Raw genomic sequence first — 20185 nt, 5'->3', positions numbered from 1 at the left:
CTCAGTCATGTCATGTCAAATAATTGAACTTCTTGGGCTACCGTTGACCGTATCTCAATAGAAAGCTGATTAAGCCACCTGATCATAGCAAACTCATCCATGGGGCACACGAGTAATTGCAAAATCTGTTATACCGATGAATCTTATTAATTGCTCCCTATTTAATTGTGCTATTGGCTGTTAGGCAGCAAAAGACCTGCATTAATTGTCGGACTTGTGAGCTCCACTTGGTAGAGTGGCTGACACATGACACTGACCAGAATCACAGAACAAGTTTTATCAACATTTAAATTAAACTCGGTTATAATTTGTTCAAAAATCACTGACCTATTATAGTATTAATACTAAAATGTCTGTTTGCTATGTAATATTGGACGCTTAATTTTATGTTTGAGGCATAGAATAAAGGTTAAGAAAGATGTGTTAACTCAATGTAATTCTAAGCTTTTATATTTACAAATTGGTGTGAAAAATACCATTTGGGGTTGAGACTGTTCCATTTCAAGGATTTTCTATGATCTGTTCTTCACCTGAGGATGATTTACAATATTCTGTATTTTGCGTAAAGAATATTTGTCATGGTAGATCTTCTTTTAGAGGCCATAAAGCACTATTGTGTTTTTCAGCATGTGAACTGTTTTTGTTCTTGACTCACCTCTTTCTCTCCTCTCTTTCCCCCCCCCCCTCCTCCCCCAAACCAACTAACTAAACACAAATTAATGAAGTTTTCTGTAGAATTAGACACACAAATGATTACTTAGTTCATGAACCTGTATCTATTTCAGCCATCTCACAACCAGTATGCTATTAATTTTGTGTAGTAACTCAGTATGGGGCTGTAAACAGACATCATATACTGAATAACAATGGTAAATAGTCCGTAACTATCTAGATATACACTGTTCAAACAGATTGAAATAATGTAAACACAACTGCACAATTTGGATCTCTTGTTAACAAGCTGCTGGAGCGACACTGTAGCTGGGAGAGGCCCAGCTAATATAAAATTGTGTTTTATTCCTTTTAGAGGCAGGCTGCGCTTACCAGTAGCCAGAAAAGATGGTGACTTGGTCACTGCAGTCAATTCTGCTTGGGGAGGCACTGGGAAGAAACCATTTCAGCGTGAGTCAGTCTTGGGTCTCTGGGGGCAGAGCAGCAAATTTAGGATGCTGTGGAAGTTTGGACTGCCATGGATTCCTAATCAACATACGAGTTTAAATCCATTCTAACCAGTTCTTCAATATATTCTGTTAATGACAGTGCAATCACTTCTTAGGGCTTGTAAACTGGCATGGTGTTGAATGATTGTGATGAAGAGTCCATGCTTCCTTCAGTTTAGAAGCTACTGATCTGTCATCATGCAGTTAGTTGGTCCTTCTAAGTCTAAGGGAGGGTACGCTATTTCTGTATCTGTTAAATTTTAAGAGATATTCAAACTGTTTCACATTTAGCAGCAGGTTAGGTGTTTGTTTCAATATTCGCATATGGTTGCATTTATTTTTAAAATCAAATGAAAAAGTTAGATCATGCTATACAAAAGGTTCCCTCTGTGCCAGATTTTCTGATTGTTGCTTTGTGACCGGCAGCATGCGGGATTTGTGAAGTTTTTTTTTTTGCGTGATCTACAACAGGCTTGGTTGAAATCCTACACACTTATTTTCCCAACTCTCAAATGCAACCTACCCATCTACAATATCATACAGCTTTTGTTTGTCCACACTTCTTTGAGGTGGGTTGAGTGGTGGGTGGACAACTGGAACATGTGATGCTTGTGCAACTGTCAAAGGTTCGCAGTGATGGGATGGGGTTTGGTTCGTGGAGAAAAATAATTGCGGGGAGGGGAGGAAGAACTGAAACCCAACCCAGGATGGGGGAGTGGTGGGGGGAACTGCATGGGAGGGAGGGCATTGGTGGAGGCAGGGGAAAAGCATGGAAGACGGGGATATCACTGGAAGAAGGGATACAATGGAGATTATATCAGATGGATAAAATTACATGGGGAAGGAGATTTATGCATGTCCTATTGTGATCAAGGTACTTAATTCACATACAATATTTTGTGGGTCTCTGTACATATTTACGATATACATATTTGCAACAGCTTCTGACTTAAAGCAAAAAAAAGGCAAGATAATATGATTGAAGATTTCACGAGTTTCTTGAAAAATGACATCTCAAAATTGAAAAAAGTGCTTACTTTTCTGTAATTTGCAACCTGCTCACAAATAGGAAATGTTACTTCTGGATTAAACACCAACTGAAAAATGATCACGCATTTTCTTTAAGAATTTAATTTCTTAAGTGTCTTGAATTTACACTGTCTATGCTGTTGCCTTCTAACCTTTAGATATTTCTTAGCCACAGTAAGAATGTTTAAATAAGTACTTGCATGTTGATCTGTGCCTTTGCTTCATTGATCAAAATCAAATTACACTCCTTGGCTAGGTGGTCTGCAGGCCAGAGTCGAGGCAAAACTAGTAATGTTTTTGAAACCGTACTAATGTGATATTTTCCACTCCCCATACCAGTGATCCTGTATCCTCTTAAGACCATAAGACATAGGAGCAGAATTAGGCCATTCTGTTACCTGGGGTTATTCTTAACCGAAGTGATCCAGTATCTTTGGTAGTGAATTTGTGCAAGGAAGAATTGTCTGCAGGCACCAAGATCATATTCATCTACACCATAACTTGGAGGCAACAAAGGTTCCAGATAACACAATAGAAGGAAAGGCAACTGTGGAAATTCACCAAGTGGTCCCTGTTGTACCAGGACTTCTAGTGGATTCTACTTCATAAGACCATACGACACAGGAGCAGAATTAGACCACTCGGCCCATTGAATCTGCTCTGCCATTCAATCATGGCTAATATTTTTCTCATCCCAATTCTCCTGCCTTCTCCCCATAACCCTGATCCTCTTATTAATCAAGACCCTATCTATCTCAGTGATTTTCCCTCCACAGCCTTCTGCGGCAAAGAGTTCCACAGATTGACCACCCTCTGGCTGAAGAAATTCCTCCTCATCTATGCCTTAAAGGATCGTCCCTTTAGTCTGAGATTGTGTCCAATGATTCTAGTTTTTCCTACAAGTGGAAACATCCTCTCCATGTCCACTCGATCCAGGCCTCGCAGTATCCTGTAAGTTTCAATAAGATCCGCCCTCATCCTTCTAAACTCCAACGAGTCCTCAACCGTTCCTCATAGACAAGCTCTTCATTCGACAAATCATTTTTGTGAACCTTCTCTGGACCCTTTCCAAGGCCAGCGCATCAATTACTTAATTACTTAAATTGTAGGCAGTGTTTTACTTATTTTCTTTGTTCACTGGGAGCTAGATTGTGAATATCTCAAATTCATTCACAAAATGAAGGCGCCTTAATAAGATGGGGTTTTGGCTCTTCACTCTAGTAGTGATCCCAGATCTCTCAGCTGAATGGACAATTAATTGTCAAAAGTTTTTTTTATAGTGGTGATATTCCCCCAATATTTGCAGCCCCCCCCCCCCAAGCTAAGCTATTAACTCAAAGTCTTCCAAGAGGCAGACAAAGCACAGGCGTATGCCTGTTTTCGTAGTTTGTTTTTCCTGGAACAGGTATTTAAAATGAAGCCAGGGGCTATAGGAGTGCCACTCTGCATCAAGCATGACTGACCAGGAATCTCCCTTGTTCTTCCACCTGCCATAGGCATGTTGAAAGGATTTGAGGGTGGTTGATCAACCTGTTCAGTCACATTATGAATGCACATTCTGTGGTCAGCGAGTCCTGGAGTGGGGCTCAAACTCAGCTTCTGACCCAGATGTGGGGATGCTACGGGTGGCACAGTGGTTAGCACTGCTGCTTCACAGCGAGCAAATCTTAATGAAGGCGAAGCAGTTCCAGGCCTTTAAAGTAAAATATTGCCAAACATTTAATTCTGATTATAATTTATATTGAATGATGGCTTTATCTAACCCCAAATATCCAGATGAATGCTGTATCTTGCTCAAAAATTAACTTGGTTAAATGAAACATTAAAAAGTAGAATGAGTAATGTGTGAGCTTGGTGCAATCAAGAAGGCCAATGGAATATTTTGTCTTTAGCTTGGAGTTGGAATACAAAAGTGAGGACATTTTGCTTCAGTTGTAGAGTTTTGGCTAGACTTCATCTGGATTGCTGCATTCTGTTTTGGGCATCCCGCTCTTTATATTGAAAAACATCTTGACTTGAAGTGGGATGTAGACTCCCCGAGTTAAATTGAGGATGAGTTGAGATGCATGGGTTTCTCCCTGCATGCCCTCTGCCTACACACTCACTCTCTCTCTCTTTCTCCGCCCCCCTCCGCCCCCCCCCCCCCCCCCCCTCCCCCTCTCCCCCTGTGAAACAATGTCACCTAGGCTAGAGACATTCCTTGGAGCTCCACAAAATAGATTACCTGTCTTGGAGATCAAACATGGCTAATTTGAAACCAGGAAGAAGATGTGCATGATGGAAAGTAGTGTGACATTCCAGTACATACTTGTAAAGAAGACTTTAGTAATTGATATGTGTGTTATATGTGGTGCACCACACATAACCAAATTACTGATTTTTAGTAATTCCCTTAGTAAAACATTTCAAAAGTAGTACCTGACTTTTCATATGTAATTTACAAAAAACTATTAATTTTGAAGATTTCAATTCTTGTTGAATGAGGAATTTTGCACAATCTGGATCATTTATGCAAATAACATTATGAATCTAATTTGCTTTGAAAAGGAAATGTGCAATTTTGTTTCTTTGTTGGAAGTGAAACTTCTAGGTCACTGTGGTCTGTTAACCAAGATTATCTTTGAAATCTGCACTGATGTAATGTTAAAGATTGCACCTGAACTTCCTTTTAATGAACTTAAATTATTGTTACTACAAATAAAGCATACGTAATTAGCCTTTGAAATTTTATACTAACAAAAAGATGTGTATTGTGATTTTTGTTCTGATGCCAATATTTTAGTATTGCATTACTTAACTGTCCAATGAATTGAATTGCCATTGAGTAATTAAATGCAGTATGGCAGCTGGGACTGCATTACCGTCAGTTTGATCTTATTCATTCAGAATTTGTTGATCTCCTTTGACATTGTTTCCCATTCACGTCAGACCCAGTATTACACACATGCCAAGATTTTACTTTTTTGCAATCCCATTGTATATCACCTGGAGCTAACTTGCTTGAGCCACTTACAAAATATACACAGTGAATGCACTCAAGGATATTTAGTACTCTGTTTGAGCTGTTGCTTCCAATGCTGTAACTCTGACTTTGTCCTCACCATGCCCGTCACTGCTGCACTATTTGATCCATAAAATGGTGCCAAATCTTTAGTTCAGCAATAAAGGGCCGGTAGGTGGCAATTAGGGCAACGATTGTATGTTCGATTCCCAGCGTGGGTCACTGTCTGTGCAGAATCTGCATGTTCTCCCTGTGTCTGTGTGTTTCCTCCGGGTGCTCCGGTTTCCTCCCACAAGTCCCGAAAGACGTGCTGTTAGGTAAATTCTGAATTCTCCCTCTGTGTACCTGAACAGGTGCTGAAATATGACGTCTAGGGGATTTCACAGTAATTTCATTACAGTGTTAATGTGACAATAAAGATTATTATTTTAAAAAAAAAAGGGCCTATGACCTGTTTTTAAAAAAAATAAATAAAAAAAATCCAATAATTTGTAATTTCAGAAGTAATTTCTCCTGTGAAAGTCGAGATCAATGAGGCTGGAAGCCTCTTTTGAGGCTGCCATCACTTCATTTAGCATCTATTTTGGCAGGTGAAATTCCGCTCCTTATCCCCTTGCTCACTATATGTGCTATCTAGTTTTGAAAATGAAAAGAAAATCGCTTATTGGCACGAGTAGGCTTCAATGAAGTTACTGTGAAAAGCCCCTAGTCGCCACATTCCGGCGCCTGTTCGGGGAGGCTGGTACGGGAATTGAACCGTGCTGCTGGCCTGCCTTGGTCTGCTCAGCGAGCTAAACCAGCCCCATGTTTTCTTCACACATGTAAAAGCATTGTCTGTATTAAGTTTCATTTGCCATTTCGCTACTGAGTTATAAATCATGTCCAACTCATTTAGTAATTTTGACCTCCTTCCAATTCCAGTGGCAGTCTTGGTTTGATGCAAATTTGATCTCCAAAATTTAGTCTCCAAAAGCTGAACTCTGGCCGACTCTGGTTCACGTTCTACATAATTTCTCATGGTCATTCTTTACTTCTACAAAACGCAGACTGGCTGATCGCTTTGTGGAGCACCTTTGTACTGTCCACAAGCATGACTTCCAACTTTCCGGTCGCTTACAATTCCAACTCTGCATCTGGCTCTCATGCCCACACGACTGTCCTGGGCCTGCTGCAATGCTCCAATGATGTCCAACGCAACTGGAAGAACAACACCTCATCTTCTCATTGGGCACATTACAGCCTTCTGAACTCAACAGAGAATTCAATAACTGTGAACTGTGAGCTTTACATTCTAGCTTGAACCCCCCCCCCCCCCCAACCACTTTTTTTCCGTGAAGTTTGTTGTTTCATTGACCTGCGCAACATAACTCCACCGCTCCCCCATATGGCTACTTGTCCCTTTTTGTTCAGTTTTGCTCCCATTAACACATCTGCTATCTTGCTTTTTGCCACTATTAGTATTGTTTACCCCTTACTGACACTGTTAACACTCCCCTTATGTCTTATGTCCATGTGGAGCGGCACAGTGGTACGTACTGCTGCCTCACCCTGCCAGGGACCCGGGTTTGATTCCGGTTTTGGCTGCCTATATGGAGTTCGCACTACTTCCCGTGTCTGTGTGGGTTTCCTCTGGATGCTCCTATTTTCTCCCACAGTCTAATGAGGTGCAGGTTAGGTGGATTGGTCATGCTAAATTGACCCTCCGTGTCCTAAGGTTAGGTGGGGTTATGGGAATAGGGCAGAGGCGTGGGCCCTGCGGGGTAGGGTGCTCTTTCAGAGGTTTGATGCAGACTCAATGGCCAAATGGCCTCCTCCTACACAGTAGGGATTCTGGATGTTCTTCGACACCTTTGTCGATCTCTCCTTTTCCTTTCTCATGACCTATTGGATTCTCCTATTGTGCCCCGCTTCCTCCACCCACCTCTCCTATTATATACTTCATTACATTTCTGCCTTAATTTCTGTAGAAGGGTCATTTGGACTCGAAGCATTAACTCTGTTTCTTTCCACAGATCCTGCCAGGCTTGCTGAGTTTATCCAGCATTTTGTTTTTGTTCTTTATTTCATGCCACTTGGATGGTTTCATAGCCAAGTTTGACTTGAATCCTTGCAGCTTTTTGTGCAGAACTTTATCGAAAACCTTTTGTGAAACTGCAGTCCACGTTTGGTTGTTATTTCCTCAAATGTGGTCTTCCTCATCTGAATCTGTACAGACCACAGGTTTTGGGACCATAATGGTTACACTGGTGGTTTTCTGTTCAAACTCTGCATTATTCTGTATAACTTGAACTAAGCCCCAAGACCACAGTAGATAATTTTTAAATCCACTTTCGTGCTACTGCGTCACACAGGTCGGTGAGATTCCTGCTTCAATTCATGGTTTGCCCTGGGTCAACTAATCTTAATGGTTAAGTTGGGAAGTTATAATTAGCTGTAGTATTGCAGGGATAGGTGAAGGAAATATCACTTAAGGTTCCTGCTCCTGATTGTTATCCAATGACTTACTGGGAAATTAGCTTTTATAGGCACAAGGTTTGGAATGTTGTGAGCAGTTTTGGGCCCCATATCTAAGGAAGGATGTGCTGGCCTTGGAAAGGATCCAGAGGGAGGTTCACAAGAATGATCCCTGGAATGAAGAACTTGTTGTATGAGGAACGTTGGAGTTTAGAAGAATGAGCGGGGATCTTATTGAAACGTACAAGATACTGCGAGGCCTGGATAGAGTGGACGTGGAGAGGATGTTTCCACTTGTAGGAAAAACTAGAACCAGAGGACACCATCTCAGACTAAAGGGACGATCCTTTAAAACTGAGATGAGGAGGAATTTCTTCAGCCAGAGGGTGGTGAATCTGTGGAACTCTTTGCCGCAGAAGGCTGTGGAGGCCAATTCACTGAGTGTCTTTAAGACCGAGATAGAGAGGTTCTTGATTAATAAGGGGATCAGGGGTTATGGGGAGAAGGCAGGAGAATGGGGATGAGAAAATATCAGCCACGATTGAATGGCGGAGCAGACTCGATGGGCCAAGTGGCCTAATTCTGCTCCTATGTCTTATGGTCTTAAGATGATGTTGGAATCCAGCTGATGTCTCCAGTCAAGTAGCACACATGGAGAATAGCCATTTAGGTGATGTACTGTAGTCCTGTTGTACACTAATCCGGTGACGGGGAAGTCTGTCCAAGAGCAACGTCCTCTCCCAAGCCATCGTGCCCAACCTGGAGGTGCTAATCACTCAAAACTGGCTCCGCCGGGCAGAGACACTTTGTCGGGAGCTTGCGCAGGTGAAGTCTAGGGGTCGGAGATGATGCACGAACCTCTAAACACTTCATCTGCTTTATTCTTCAAGCACCACATGTCCTGCAGGGTCTGTAGATTGTGCATTGGACTTATCAGCCATCTCGGAATTCATCGAACTGGAGTGGAAACAAATCATAAAATACTGGACAACCTCAGTAAGTCTGACAGCATCTGTGGAGAGAAAAGGAAGCTAACGTTTCAAGTCTGGTTGACTTTGTCAAAACTTTTATTCCAGCATCTGCAGTAATTTGTTTTCATGGAAGCAAATCATCTTTTATCCGAGGGGACTGCCTGAGAAGAAGACCCGAGTGGGAATCAACAGTTTAATTAAAGGAATAAACAATTTTATTTTGCTCGAGATTGTTTTGTTCAAATAACTGCTTAAAATTCTGGTCATGTCTTTTAGCTCTTGTGAACCTCCTAAAGGGTTACTGTCCGTGTGTAACTTTTGTTGTCAGTGTTTACAGAATTGTGGTAATGTCATGACTAGCTGTTAAATAATCAAATATTTTATATATTGCAGTGGTTTAAAATGTTGCAAGGTGAAATTGAAGTTGCGCATCTGGTGGGGTGCTAATTGGCTGGTTAGTCAGTTACCGAAATCCATTCCTTTGAAAATGAGAAAATAGATTTCAATATTTCTGAAGCTTTGCATTCTTTTCGATATCATGTGAAGTCCTGCATGTCAAGATCCCTTTGGGACTTTCCACTTGTGCTATATAATAAGACAAATGGAAATCTAAGAGGGTTGACATTTTTGCCAGCAGCTGATACAGTTTCTGCTGCATTTCACATGTGGATATAAGCCCCCCTCACAGTTGTTGAATGATCTATATCTAGAGCAGCATTATTGCTTTTGAGAAAACCAAACAATATGCTTCCTGTAATCTGCAGTTTTAATTTTGAGTCTGAATTAAAATATTGTAAAGTCTTCATGATCCGGTGTCTAACTTATTGCCTGCCTCCTGTGTTGTCGAGGCTTGTGCCAATATAATACTTGGGGATCAAGATATAGATTAATATCATCCCACGTAAGACAGATATATACACATGTCAACCTTTGATTTAAAATTGTGTGGAACAAGAAACAAAACTTATGCTTTCATTTTTCTTGAAATTGTAATTTGTTTCATGAAGGCCCACATCGGTCACAGTTCGAAGGAACCAACTTGTTTTATTTTGTTGTATTTTATTGGCCTACAGAGTGTAGTGATCTCTCAATGTTTGAAAAGAGCAGGCCTGTCTTGATTGAAATCCATTGGAATAAAATAAATATGACTATTCTTTGTCTACAATACAAAACATTGATAGTTGTCATGTGAGTAAGCTCTGTTCACTAAAATCAATATCCAATATCTTGTGCCTTGACCACAAACATTGCATGTATTGGGGTACTCCCTGGTGGCCAGTGCCCATTCTTGTAATTTCATCCAAGAATCCAGAGTTGATTCTCTTTTGCAAACCTATGCAGGCTGTTTTTCTTGCTTCCTGCAATGCAACCAGTACATTCAACAGAAATGACATCTGTTTTGTTATGTTCTATAAATTTTAAAAAATGGAAGTCGTAGTTCCACCGTTTATGTCGGTGTTGTTGCTCGAAGTGCAGCATTGTTAAGAAATTCTATGCTTCGAAGTTCATATATCTGAGCAGCCCAGGTGCCCTCTGAAAGAAGAGGAGCAAGAGTAAAAGTCTGTGTTGGTGGTACATTTTGAAGCTAGTAGTATTTGATGTTTACTCATTTCCAGAAGGGTTTTTACTTTTATTTCTCCTTTCTTGTCCACCACCCCCAGTGCACCAAAGCAGAGTGGAATCACAGGTTTAAGGCAATATCTTACTTCAAAATGATTGAACTTTTAAAATGTAACTTTCCTGTAGTGGAATAACCGATATGGTGCATTTTAGTTACTATAAATGTTTAATCATGATAGACTGGGAACAATTTATGGGGATAAATTGACAAGTATATTGTACTTCATTAAGCCAGTATTCTTTCGCAAGCGATTTTCCTATAATGTATTGATACCACTATTAAACATGCCTTGTGATAACTTTGCAAAATAAACCTGATATAGGCTATATTGCTTATTGGAATAACTGCTAGAAAGCTGAAACCTTATTATTTTTCTGTTCCGTTTATTGGGAAAGGAAAAGTTAAGAATGCTGATCTGGTTGCATATTGCATTTTTGACTGCTCTCTAAGCAACCACCTGCCTATCATAATACAATAAGAGTTTGGTGGGTAAGACAAATGCAGAGAACATTTGTTCACAATACAGCTTTCAAAGAATTACAAAACTGGCAGAAACCTTGCATCCTCCACGTGAATAAAATGAAACCTGGAACTGTGTGGCATTGAGTCTAGTTCCGGAGGTGGCGGCGCACCAGACTAATGATTCGGAGACTTATGTGATGCTGTGGGGATCAGGGTTCAAATCCCACCATGGCAAATAGTGAAATTTGAATTTGATGAAAATCTGGAAATAGAAGTATAATTTTATTTATCTTTGCCATACAGTGTGAAACACACAAGAACAGTATTAAAACAAAAACATCAGCAAGAACATCATACATAGACATCGCACTATGTTTCTAACAAGTCTTCTACAAAGTCACTATTTTCAGCATTCACAACAAAATCAGGCAAAACTTTCCAAGTATCAACAATTATATGTGAATTTTTTTTGAACGGATATCAAGATGTGAACTAATGATGACCATGAAAGCATTGTTGTAAAAACCCATCTGGTGCACTAATGTCCTTTGTAGAGGAAGAAATCTACCATTCTTACCTGGTCTGACCTACATGTGACTCCAGATCATCAGCAATATGGTTGACTCTAAAATGGCCCAGCAAGCCACTCAGTTCAAGGGCAAATTAGGATGGACTATAAATGCTGGCTAAGCCAGCGATGCCTACATCCCATGAATATCTTCTTCTTTTTTTTTTTAAATAAAAAAAAAGCAGGGACAACAGGGCGGCATGGTGACACAGTGGTTAACGCTGCCATCTCACAGCATTGAACACTGGGGTTCGATCCTGGGTCACTGTCCGTGTGGAGTTTGCACATTCTCACCGTGTCTGTGTCGGTCTCACCCCCACAACCCAAAAATATGTGCAGGGTAGGTCAATTGGCCACGCTAATTTGCCCCTTAATTGGGGAGAAAAAAGAGAATTGGGTACTCTAAATTTATATTGTAAAAAAAAAGCAGGGACAACTTGCAAGTCTAGGTCTACCTGATTCTTCACCTGCATAACTGCAGCTGCAGGCTCTCCCAAAAGGATGCTTTAGTGCCCTTCCCATGAAAATAAAGCGTTTTTAAACATATGGCAGTATGCTAATTTGTCATGAGCTTCATTATCAAAAAAATATTGCAAACTAAATTAATTTGACATTTACTTTTCCAAAGCAATTGAATTACCATTTAATTTAATTATTATAAAAGTGTGAAGCATAAAAACCTGTAAATGCTTGCATTGTATACATTTTATTATCTACCCAATGCATTAATTTTCAAACACCCATTTAAAAACTTTACTATATTTGCACTAGTTAGTTCATCAAATATTCAGCCACATTTAATGGCTTTATCAGGAAACATTACTATTGCAGAATTTATAGTTGCATTGCGAGTGTTCAATGCTGATTGGTTTGTTTTCTTTTAATTTCTTTCAGCCAAGTACCCTGCCACAAGGGACAGTTAACATGAACCAATGCACAGATGTCATTGATGCTGAACCCAAGACCGGTCAGAAGAATGCACTCTGCATCATAACTCCTGAACGTGAATTCTTCATTCGTGGAGAGTCCAAAGAAATAATTAATGGGTGAGTGAGAGTATTCTGAATTTTAGATTAATTTTACGTTTTATTAAAGATAGCCTTTTAGTATCCAGAGGAAAGGCTGAAGTCGAACATATATTTATTGTAGGTGAACATGTCCATAATAAAATATTTACACCCAAGATAATTTGAGACTTTATGTATGTATGTATGTATACCTTGGAACTTGATGTAAAAGTCATGAGGAAGGTGACCACAAATTTACTTTGAACATTTTCTAAAGTTATGGGTGCACCTTTAAAATCAACAGTGTTTGCTAAAATTCAGGGGAAAAAAATCATTTATCTAAATCAAACAGCAGGCATGGAAAGTTTAAATTTAAAGCTGCAATTTGTTGCTGCATTGATGAATTCCAGTCATTTTCATGACCTTGTTAGAATCATTTTTTTGACTCCCTTAATCTTTCTACCCACATACAAGTTCCTCCCATTGTCTGTTCTTCCTGACCTTGTTTTAATGTGATACCATGTCACTTTCATGAATCAAAGAGGTATTTTTAATCATGCCACCATTTGTTTTCAGTAGGCATGTCCTTCTGTAGCTCTCCAGGCCTCTTGCCAATGCGGGGGAAAACTATATTTCTATTCCTAATTCCCTTTCGTTGGGAATATCAGTATCACACTGATATCCATGTCACTCATCTACTGTTTAGCTTCTATCATTCAGCTCTTTCTTCAGCCCTTGTTAACCCCACCACCCCTCAAACAACCTCCCTTTGTGTAATATCTGCATTGGTGAGCTAAATAGTAGAATATATATCATATTTGAGTCTGTGTGGAATTGAGGCATGAGGGTAGCAAGTAGTAGTGAAATACAGCTTGGTGGCATTTATGATTGGGTATACGGTTGTAAAAATAGAAAGGAGAAAACGGAATAGAAACAAACAAAAATGGATTTGTTAACGAATCAGATTTGGAGAATGAAATTGAGTCCTGGCCTGAGCAGCAAGGCAATGTTCCGCACATTCTACTTGAACCTGAGGTAAATGGAGTTATAAATCTGAAATAAAAGCAGAATGCTAGAAATACTCAGCAGGTCGGGCAGCATCTGTGGAGATGAAAATGGTTTCTCCTTAGAATTGAGTTAATCTAACTTGGGTTTTGTGAAGGTTGAACTAAGATAACTTTTTAGTGGTTTGAATTTGATATTCCTTAGATACTAATAGCAACCTTTGGATGGATTTATAATGCAGAGCAGTAGAGTAGAGTGTGGTTGATATACAAACGTGATGCAGTGTTCCTAAAGGCTATAACATGCAATGCCACCTTTGTATAGACCTATAAGTTAGCTGCTAACTGAAAAGATGTGATTTACTTTTCTTTTTCAGGCCATCGAAAAATCATAGCACAGAAACAGGCCATTTGACCCTCATATGTGTTGGGGTTTTCCATCACTTGTGGCACTTATCTAATCCTATGTTCTTGCTCACTCCTTTTTTATTATTTATGTCCTTTTGCACTATGTATTCTATCCATACCCACATTCTAATTAGCCTCTAAAAATATTTGGGCTAATCTCTTTTAAATGTGTGCTGCGTTGTTCTGTCTCATTGACCAGTGGGAAAATCGATTCCTATTTATTCTGTCATAGCACTTTGTGATCCTGAACACCTTTTTATCAGGTCATTTCTTAACCACCTCACTCCAGAGATATGATCATTGCCAGAAGTCTTTCTTCCTCAATGGGATATATATTTGTTAAGAGTTATGAAATAAATGTTTGCCCTGCTTCTCTACCTTCTTGCTCGTTAACCTATTTCCACAATTCATTTTGACTATCTTCATACACTTATAATTGCCTTTATTTATGTTTAGGTCAGCAATTATGGGTCAACATTTGTCCCTCAAATTGAAATGAAATTCTATCATTTAAGATTACTCTTTCCTAAAGAATCCTAATTCACCCTGTCGCATTGCATATTTTCTGATCTCCTGGTAGGTTCCAAAAGTTTTAGTTCTAAGAAACTCTCCTTTTTAAAAAAAAACCAAAAAACTCTTTTGAACTCCTGCTCCTGGCTACTTTTGCCAATTTGATTTGTCCAGTCAAAGTTTGCCTCTTTGTGGTGCAACCCCAACTGTGACTATTCGCTTTCTGTGAGAAACCTTTATTATTTTTTTGTTATTTGTTAACTCATTCTAACTTTAGCCTTCATAGACTTCTGTTTTTTTGAGCTTTGTCCTAGGTTTCATGTTTCAAATTTTATCTAATCTTCCTATTCATGAAACTGCAACCTTATTGGAATGTACTTGATTTTAGCACATTTTAGCTCGTCATTATTAATGTATAACTTTTATTTGCCAAATTTGCCTTCCATTTAATCTGGACAAATTCAATTTTTATCGAAGTGATATGTCTTTTTTTTTTTTTTTGTTCGGTCATTACTCTTGTTCTTGACCTCTACAGTTTCCTGTTCTATTCTTACACTGAACTTCATTATATTTAGGACACCTACCTGTTCTACTTTATTATCTAGAACCAGATCAGAAAGTGCTTTGTTCCTTGTTGAGATAGCAACAGAATGATTGAGAAAACTGTTGGAATCATAATGCCAGAAAAAAGAGATTCCTCTTTCAGCGCAAATATTTCCAAGTCTATTTTGGGTTAAAGAAAACCTCTTTTAATTATAACTCGTGTTAAAACATGCGTTCATTTCCTTTGCACTGTTGGGTCTGTAATGTTTTTCTTTATTGTGACTAATATCTTACTGTTGCTTCGCACAATTCAAAAGGATTTTGTTTGAACCTCTTTTATTTTAAATTCTCACCGCTCTGGTGCACTTGTTTCTCTAATTAGTACAATTGTACTCCCTTTCCTCTTTCCTTGTCTCTCCTGTATGTTTGTAAGTCTCCAGCAAGAATACTTCATTTCTAATCTTGACTTGGCTGTAACCCTGTCTCTGTTACTGCTGATGTGTGGTTGCTTTTCTATTGTAATAATTAACTTTCAGTTCCCTAATTTAGTTACTGGCATCGTCTGCATTAATACATTTTTAAGATTTGGATTCTGTTTGGTTGACTGTTTTTTCATAGTCTCCTAAAGTGCAGAAGGAGGCCATTCGACCCATCGATTCTGCACTGACCCTCCGAAAGAGCACTCCACCTAGGCCCACTCCCCTATCATTGTAACCCTACACGGTGGTCATGGTCAGTCCACATAACCTTCGCATCTTTGGACTGTGGAAGTAAACTGGAGCATCCAGAGGAAACCCATGCAGATATTGTTGGGGGGGGGGGGGGATGCTTGCAAACTCCACAGGCACCCAGGCCAGAATCCAACCTGGATCCCTGGTGCTGTGAGGTAGCAGTGCTAAGCACTGTTCCTTTCCTAGTATTTGTTTATCCTTTACTACCCAGCACTGCTGTACTAATGTCAACCCTTTATCTGCATATTCTATATACAGCAAAAGCTGAATTTCCCTTCCAAGTTGTCCTCTATTCTTTCTGTTTACCTCTCCCTCTCCAACAAAGTTTAAACTGCTGTGCTCCACTAGTTAACCACCTCACAAAGATAGAGGGCTACTCTGTTCAGGTAGCATGTAGTTGAGAAACTGCATTCTTATTCCATGGCTTTTACCGTGGGGTTTCAAAATGGTCGCTGCAATAAATACATTTTACTGATGTTTCTTTGACTTTACAACAGAAACGAAACAGTTTTGTGATTGATGTAGAATTCAACTCCAAATTGATAAGCTGCCAATTTGAAAATTACTCCTCGTCAAATGAAACTAACCAGGAATTTTAATACTGCAATGTTATATTTATTTTTTCTCTTGACTAAATTTATAATTTACTCTATATACCTTGACCTTATTCATCATGCATTGTCGATCTTTAATTCGATTACTTCAGGTCCATCTCTTATTGAAGCAGATGTGTGCTTTGTAATGGCTAGTATGGACAACAAGGAATGCTTTGTCTTGGGCTTGTTTTTCATTTCAAGTCATTGTCATGATATGCAGACATGCAGATAATGATATGCAGACAGGCAGCTAATGAACACCGAGAACAGGACATGACCAATGAGCAGGCAGGACACTCGGGGGTGGTATAAAAGGCACGAGGCACTCACACTTCGCCTCTTTCCACTGATGAACATCTACACAGTGAGTCAGGGTGTACATACAGTCTCACACCTCCAGCCCGTTGCTAAGAGCTAGTCTGGTTTATTCAGACAGAGTAACCACACTTGGGTTAGCAGAGAGTCGAACTCATAGAGAACTGTGCTACTGGTTCATTAAATCAGATTGAACTAACTTCAAGGTCTGGAGTATCTTTTGGTTACAGCTGCATCCAGTTGCAGCCTGTGCTATCCTAGAGTACATAACACGACATGCTACTAGGAGCCTGCTTAATCTAGGTGGTTTACCTCTATCCATTCTGTGACGACCAGCGAATGTATCCCGGCACCATGGAGAAGATTCAGGCTCCTCACCAGCTCAGGACCTCCGGTAATCTCAGTGCCAACTGGTGGACATTCAAGCAAAAGTTTATGCTGTACATCGAAGCTTCGTGGATGCGTCTGATGCAAGGAAGATCGTGCTTCTCTCAACAGCGGGTGATCAAGCCATCGAACTCTTCAACTCTTTTCACTTCACCGAAGGCCAGGACAAGACAAAAGTTTCAGACCATCCTGGACAAGTTTGACAGTCACTGTGAAGTGGCCACCAATGAAATCTTCGAGTGCTACATATTCAAACAGCGTCTCCAAGGTAAAGATGAATCTTTCAACTCCTTCTTAACTAATCTCCGCTTGCTAGCGCTGTCCTGCAACTTTGGTGATATTGCTGACTCCATGATCAGAGACCAAATCGTTTTTGGAGTTCACTCTGATCCTCAGAGAGCAGCTACTGAAAATCAAGCACATGACCCTGCCAGTCGCGATTGACACATGCACAGTGCATGAGCACGCCAAAAATCGCTATGCCCAGTACAAATTGGCTGAAAATGAGAAACTTGCCTCCCACAAGGCAGAGTGTGTGCAGGTCATCTCCCGGATGCAGCGCCTCAGCATTGATGAAAGCGGCCACTTCGCACGCTTTTCCCGGGGCCCCACGCATGCGCGATGTGAACGGGATAATGAAGCGGCTGACACCCGCGGCACTGCGCATGTGCGACGACGCGCGTAGCGTCAGGACGCCGACGTCATGACGTGCTCGAACTGCGGCAACGCCTACTTAAAGAAACACTGCAGGAGGCAGGTGATGTTTGAACTGCGGGAAGCCTGGACACTATGCAGCCTTGTGCAGGTCTGCACCATAGGTCAGGGGCCAGTACTCCCCATTCCGACGACGGCGGGTTCAGAGTGTGCAACAACGATTACAGGATTCTGATCCTGGCAGCACAACGGATCCCGAGGAAGAATGCCTGGACTCCGCTTACTGTGTGGGCATCATTACCAAATGTGAATATGCCACATCCAACTCATCACAAATTCAATCCATCCTCGCTGTGGATTCTGCGGACGAATGGCGTGTGGTGATGCAGGTCAACCACTGCTCCATCCAGTTTAAGCTGGACACGGGTGCTTCTGCCAACCTCTTCTCACAGGCAGATTTCAAACTCATCAAGAAGCCCCCCCCAAGGTCCTCCCAGCAGCCTGCAGACTCCAGGATTACAACGGAAATGCCATCATGGCACTGGGATCCTGCCATCTACTCGTCTCCAACTGGAGCACCCATGCACGGGTTACGTTTTGAAATTGTCAAGCCAGACAGGGCATCCCTACTTGGCGCGCATGCTTGCAAGCAGCTGAACCTCGTGCAGCGTGATTACACACCGACATCCTCCAATTGGATCTTCAGGCCGGCATTGACGACATCCTTGCTCAGTATCCGGATGTGTTCGGATGTATCCGGAATGGGCACGCTGCCATATCGATACAAGATTCTGCTACGACCTGATGCCAAGCCAGTGGTCCACGCACCATGCCGGGTCCTGGCTCCGCTGAGGGAGCGCCTGAAGGCACAGCTCCTGGATCTTCAGCAACAGGGCATCATTTCCAAGGTAACCGAACTGACTGACTGGGTCAGCTCGATGGTATGTATTAGGAAGCCTTTGAGAGACCTGCGGATCTGCATTGATCCCAAGGATCTCAATAAGAATCTAATGCGTGAACACTGCCCCATCCCAAAGCGGGAGGAACTCTCCCGTTTTTTCACCGAGTTAGATGCGTCACATGGATTTTGGCAAATCCAGCTGGATGAGTCCAGCAGAAGGCTCTGCAGCTTCAACACACTGTTTGGCAGATGCTGTAATAATCGCATGCCGTTTGGCATTGTCTCGGCATCGGAGACCTTCCATCGCATCATGGAGCAGATGATGGAGGGCATTGAAGGGGTTTGTGTGTACGTGGACGACATCATATGGTTCACGAGCATGTTTCCCGTCTCCAGGTATTCCGCCGTGTCAATGGCCTGAAGTTGAACAGGTCCAAATGTTGCTTTGGCATGTTGACACTCCAGTTCCTAGGTGACCAGATCACTCAGCAGGGAGTGCGCCCGGACACAGACAAGGTCAAGGCCATCGGAGCCATGAAGGTCCCTGATGATAAGGCGGTGTTGCACTTCCTGGGCATGGTCAATTTTCTGGGCAAGTTCATCCCAAACCTGGCCTCTCACACCACAGCCCTATGAAACCTGGTGAAAAATTCCACTGCCTTTGAGTGGAAGGAAGCACATCAGGCAGAGTGTTTGGAGCTGAAAGCCAAGCTCGCCACTGCACCCGTCTTGGCATTTATCGACCCAGACAAGGAGACTAAGATCTCGACAGATGCGAGCCAGGATGGCATCATTGCGGTGCTGCTTCAACGCGATGACACTTCATCCTGGGAACTGGTAGCCTACGCATAGAGGGCCATGACGCCCACCGAAACGAGGTATGTGCAAATAGAGAAGGAATGCCTGGGTCTTCTCACTGGCATTCTCAAGTTTCACGACTTTGTCTACGGCCTGCCGACATTCACCATCGAGACGGATCATAGGCCTCTGGTCCACATTATCCACAAGGACCTGAATGACATGACTCCTCGGTTGCAGCGCATCCTCCTCAAACTCAGAAGGTACGACTTTGACTTGGTGTACACGCCTGGCAAGGAGCTCATCATCGCTGATGCATTGTCTCGCTCCATCACATTGCCTAGTGAACTGCTGGAAATCATCCGGCAGATTCAATCACAGGTTCAGCTGTGAGCTAGCACCCTCCCGGCATCTGATGAGAAGTTGGTTCGTATCCACGAGGAGACAGCCAAAGACACCCTCTTGCAGTGTGTCAAGCACCACCTCACCAATGGCTGGCAGAAAGGGCAGTGCCCTCAATTTTACTATGTAAAGGACGACCGGACGGTGATTGATTGTATCCTCCTCAAGCTGGAGCGGATTGTCATTCCACTCAGTCTCCAGAGCTTGGTGCTTGGCCAAATCCATGAGAGACACCTGGGCGTCGAGGTGCAGACGCAGAGCCAGGCAGACTGTCTACTGGCCTGGTATTAGCCAGGACATCTCGAACATGGTCCTCAACTGTGCGACCTGTCAACGCTTCCAGCCAGCGCAGAGTAAGGAGGCGCTCCAGCAGCAGGAAATCGACCTCCCCGTGGTCCAAGGTTGGCATCGACCTCTTTCGTGCGAATGGTCGTGACTACGTGTTGATTATTAACTATTTCTCCAATTACCCTGAAGTCGTGAAGCTCTCAGACCTCACATCTCAGACCATCATCAAGGCCTGTAAGGAGACGTTCTCCAGGCATGGTGTCCCACTCACTGTCATGAGTGACAATGGCCCGTGCGTCAACAGCCACGAGTGGTCTATGTTTGCCAAGTCGTACCATTTCAAACATGTCACTTCCAACCCCCACTATCCGCAGT

The 20185-nt window shown here is 41.8% G+C and overlaps 1 protein-coding gene across 2 annotated transcripts in view; it reads left to right on the top strand.

Annotated features, from left to right (window-relative positions):
• The window catches only part of LOC140395378 (uncharacterized), a 663783-nt gene that overhangs the window by 198497 nt on the left and 445101 nt on the right, over positions 1-20185 (top strand). For both annotated transcript variants that reach the window (XM_072483065.1, XM_072483066.1), the window contains exon 4: positions 12161-12312. In XM_072483065.1, coding sequence (XP_072339166.1) covers positions 12161-12312 — 152 coding nt within the window. The remainder of the gene's footprint in view (positions 1-12160; positions 12313-20185) is intronic.

Source organism: Scyliorhinus torazame, chromosome 18 (genome assembly GCF_047496885.1).
Source record: "Scyliorhinus torazame isolate Kashiwa2021f chromosome 18, sScyTor2.1, whole genome shotgun sequence".
NCBI lineage: Eukaryota > Metazoa > Chordata > Chondrichthyes > Carcharhiniformes > Scyliorhinidae > Scyliorhinus > Scyliorhinus torazame.
This window is presented reverse-complemented; position numbering and strand designations above follow the sequence as displayed.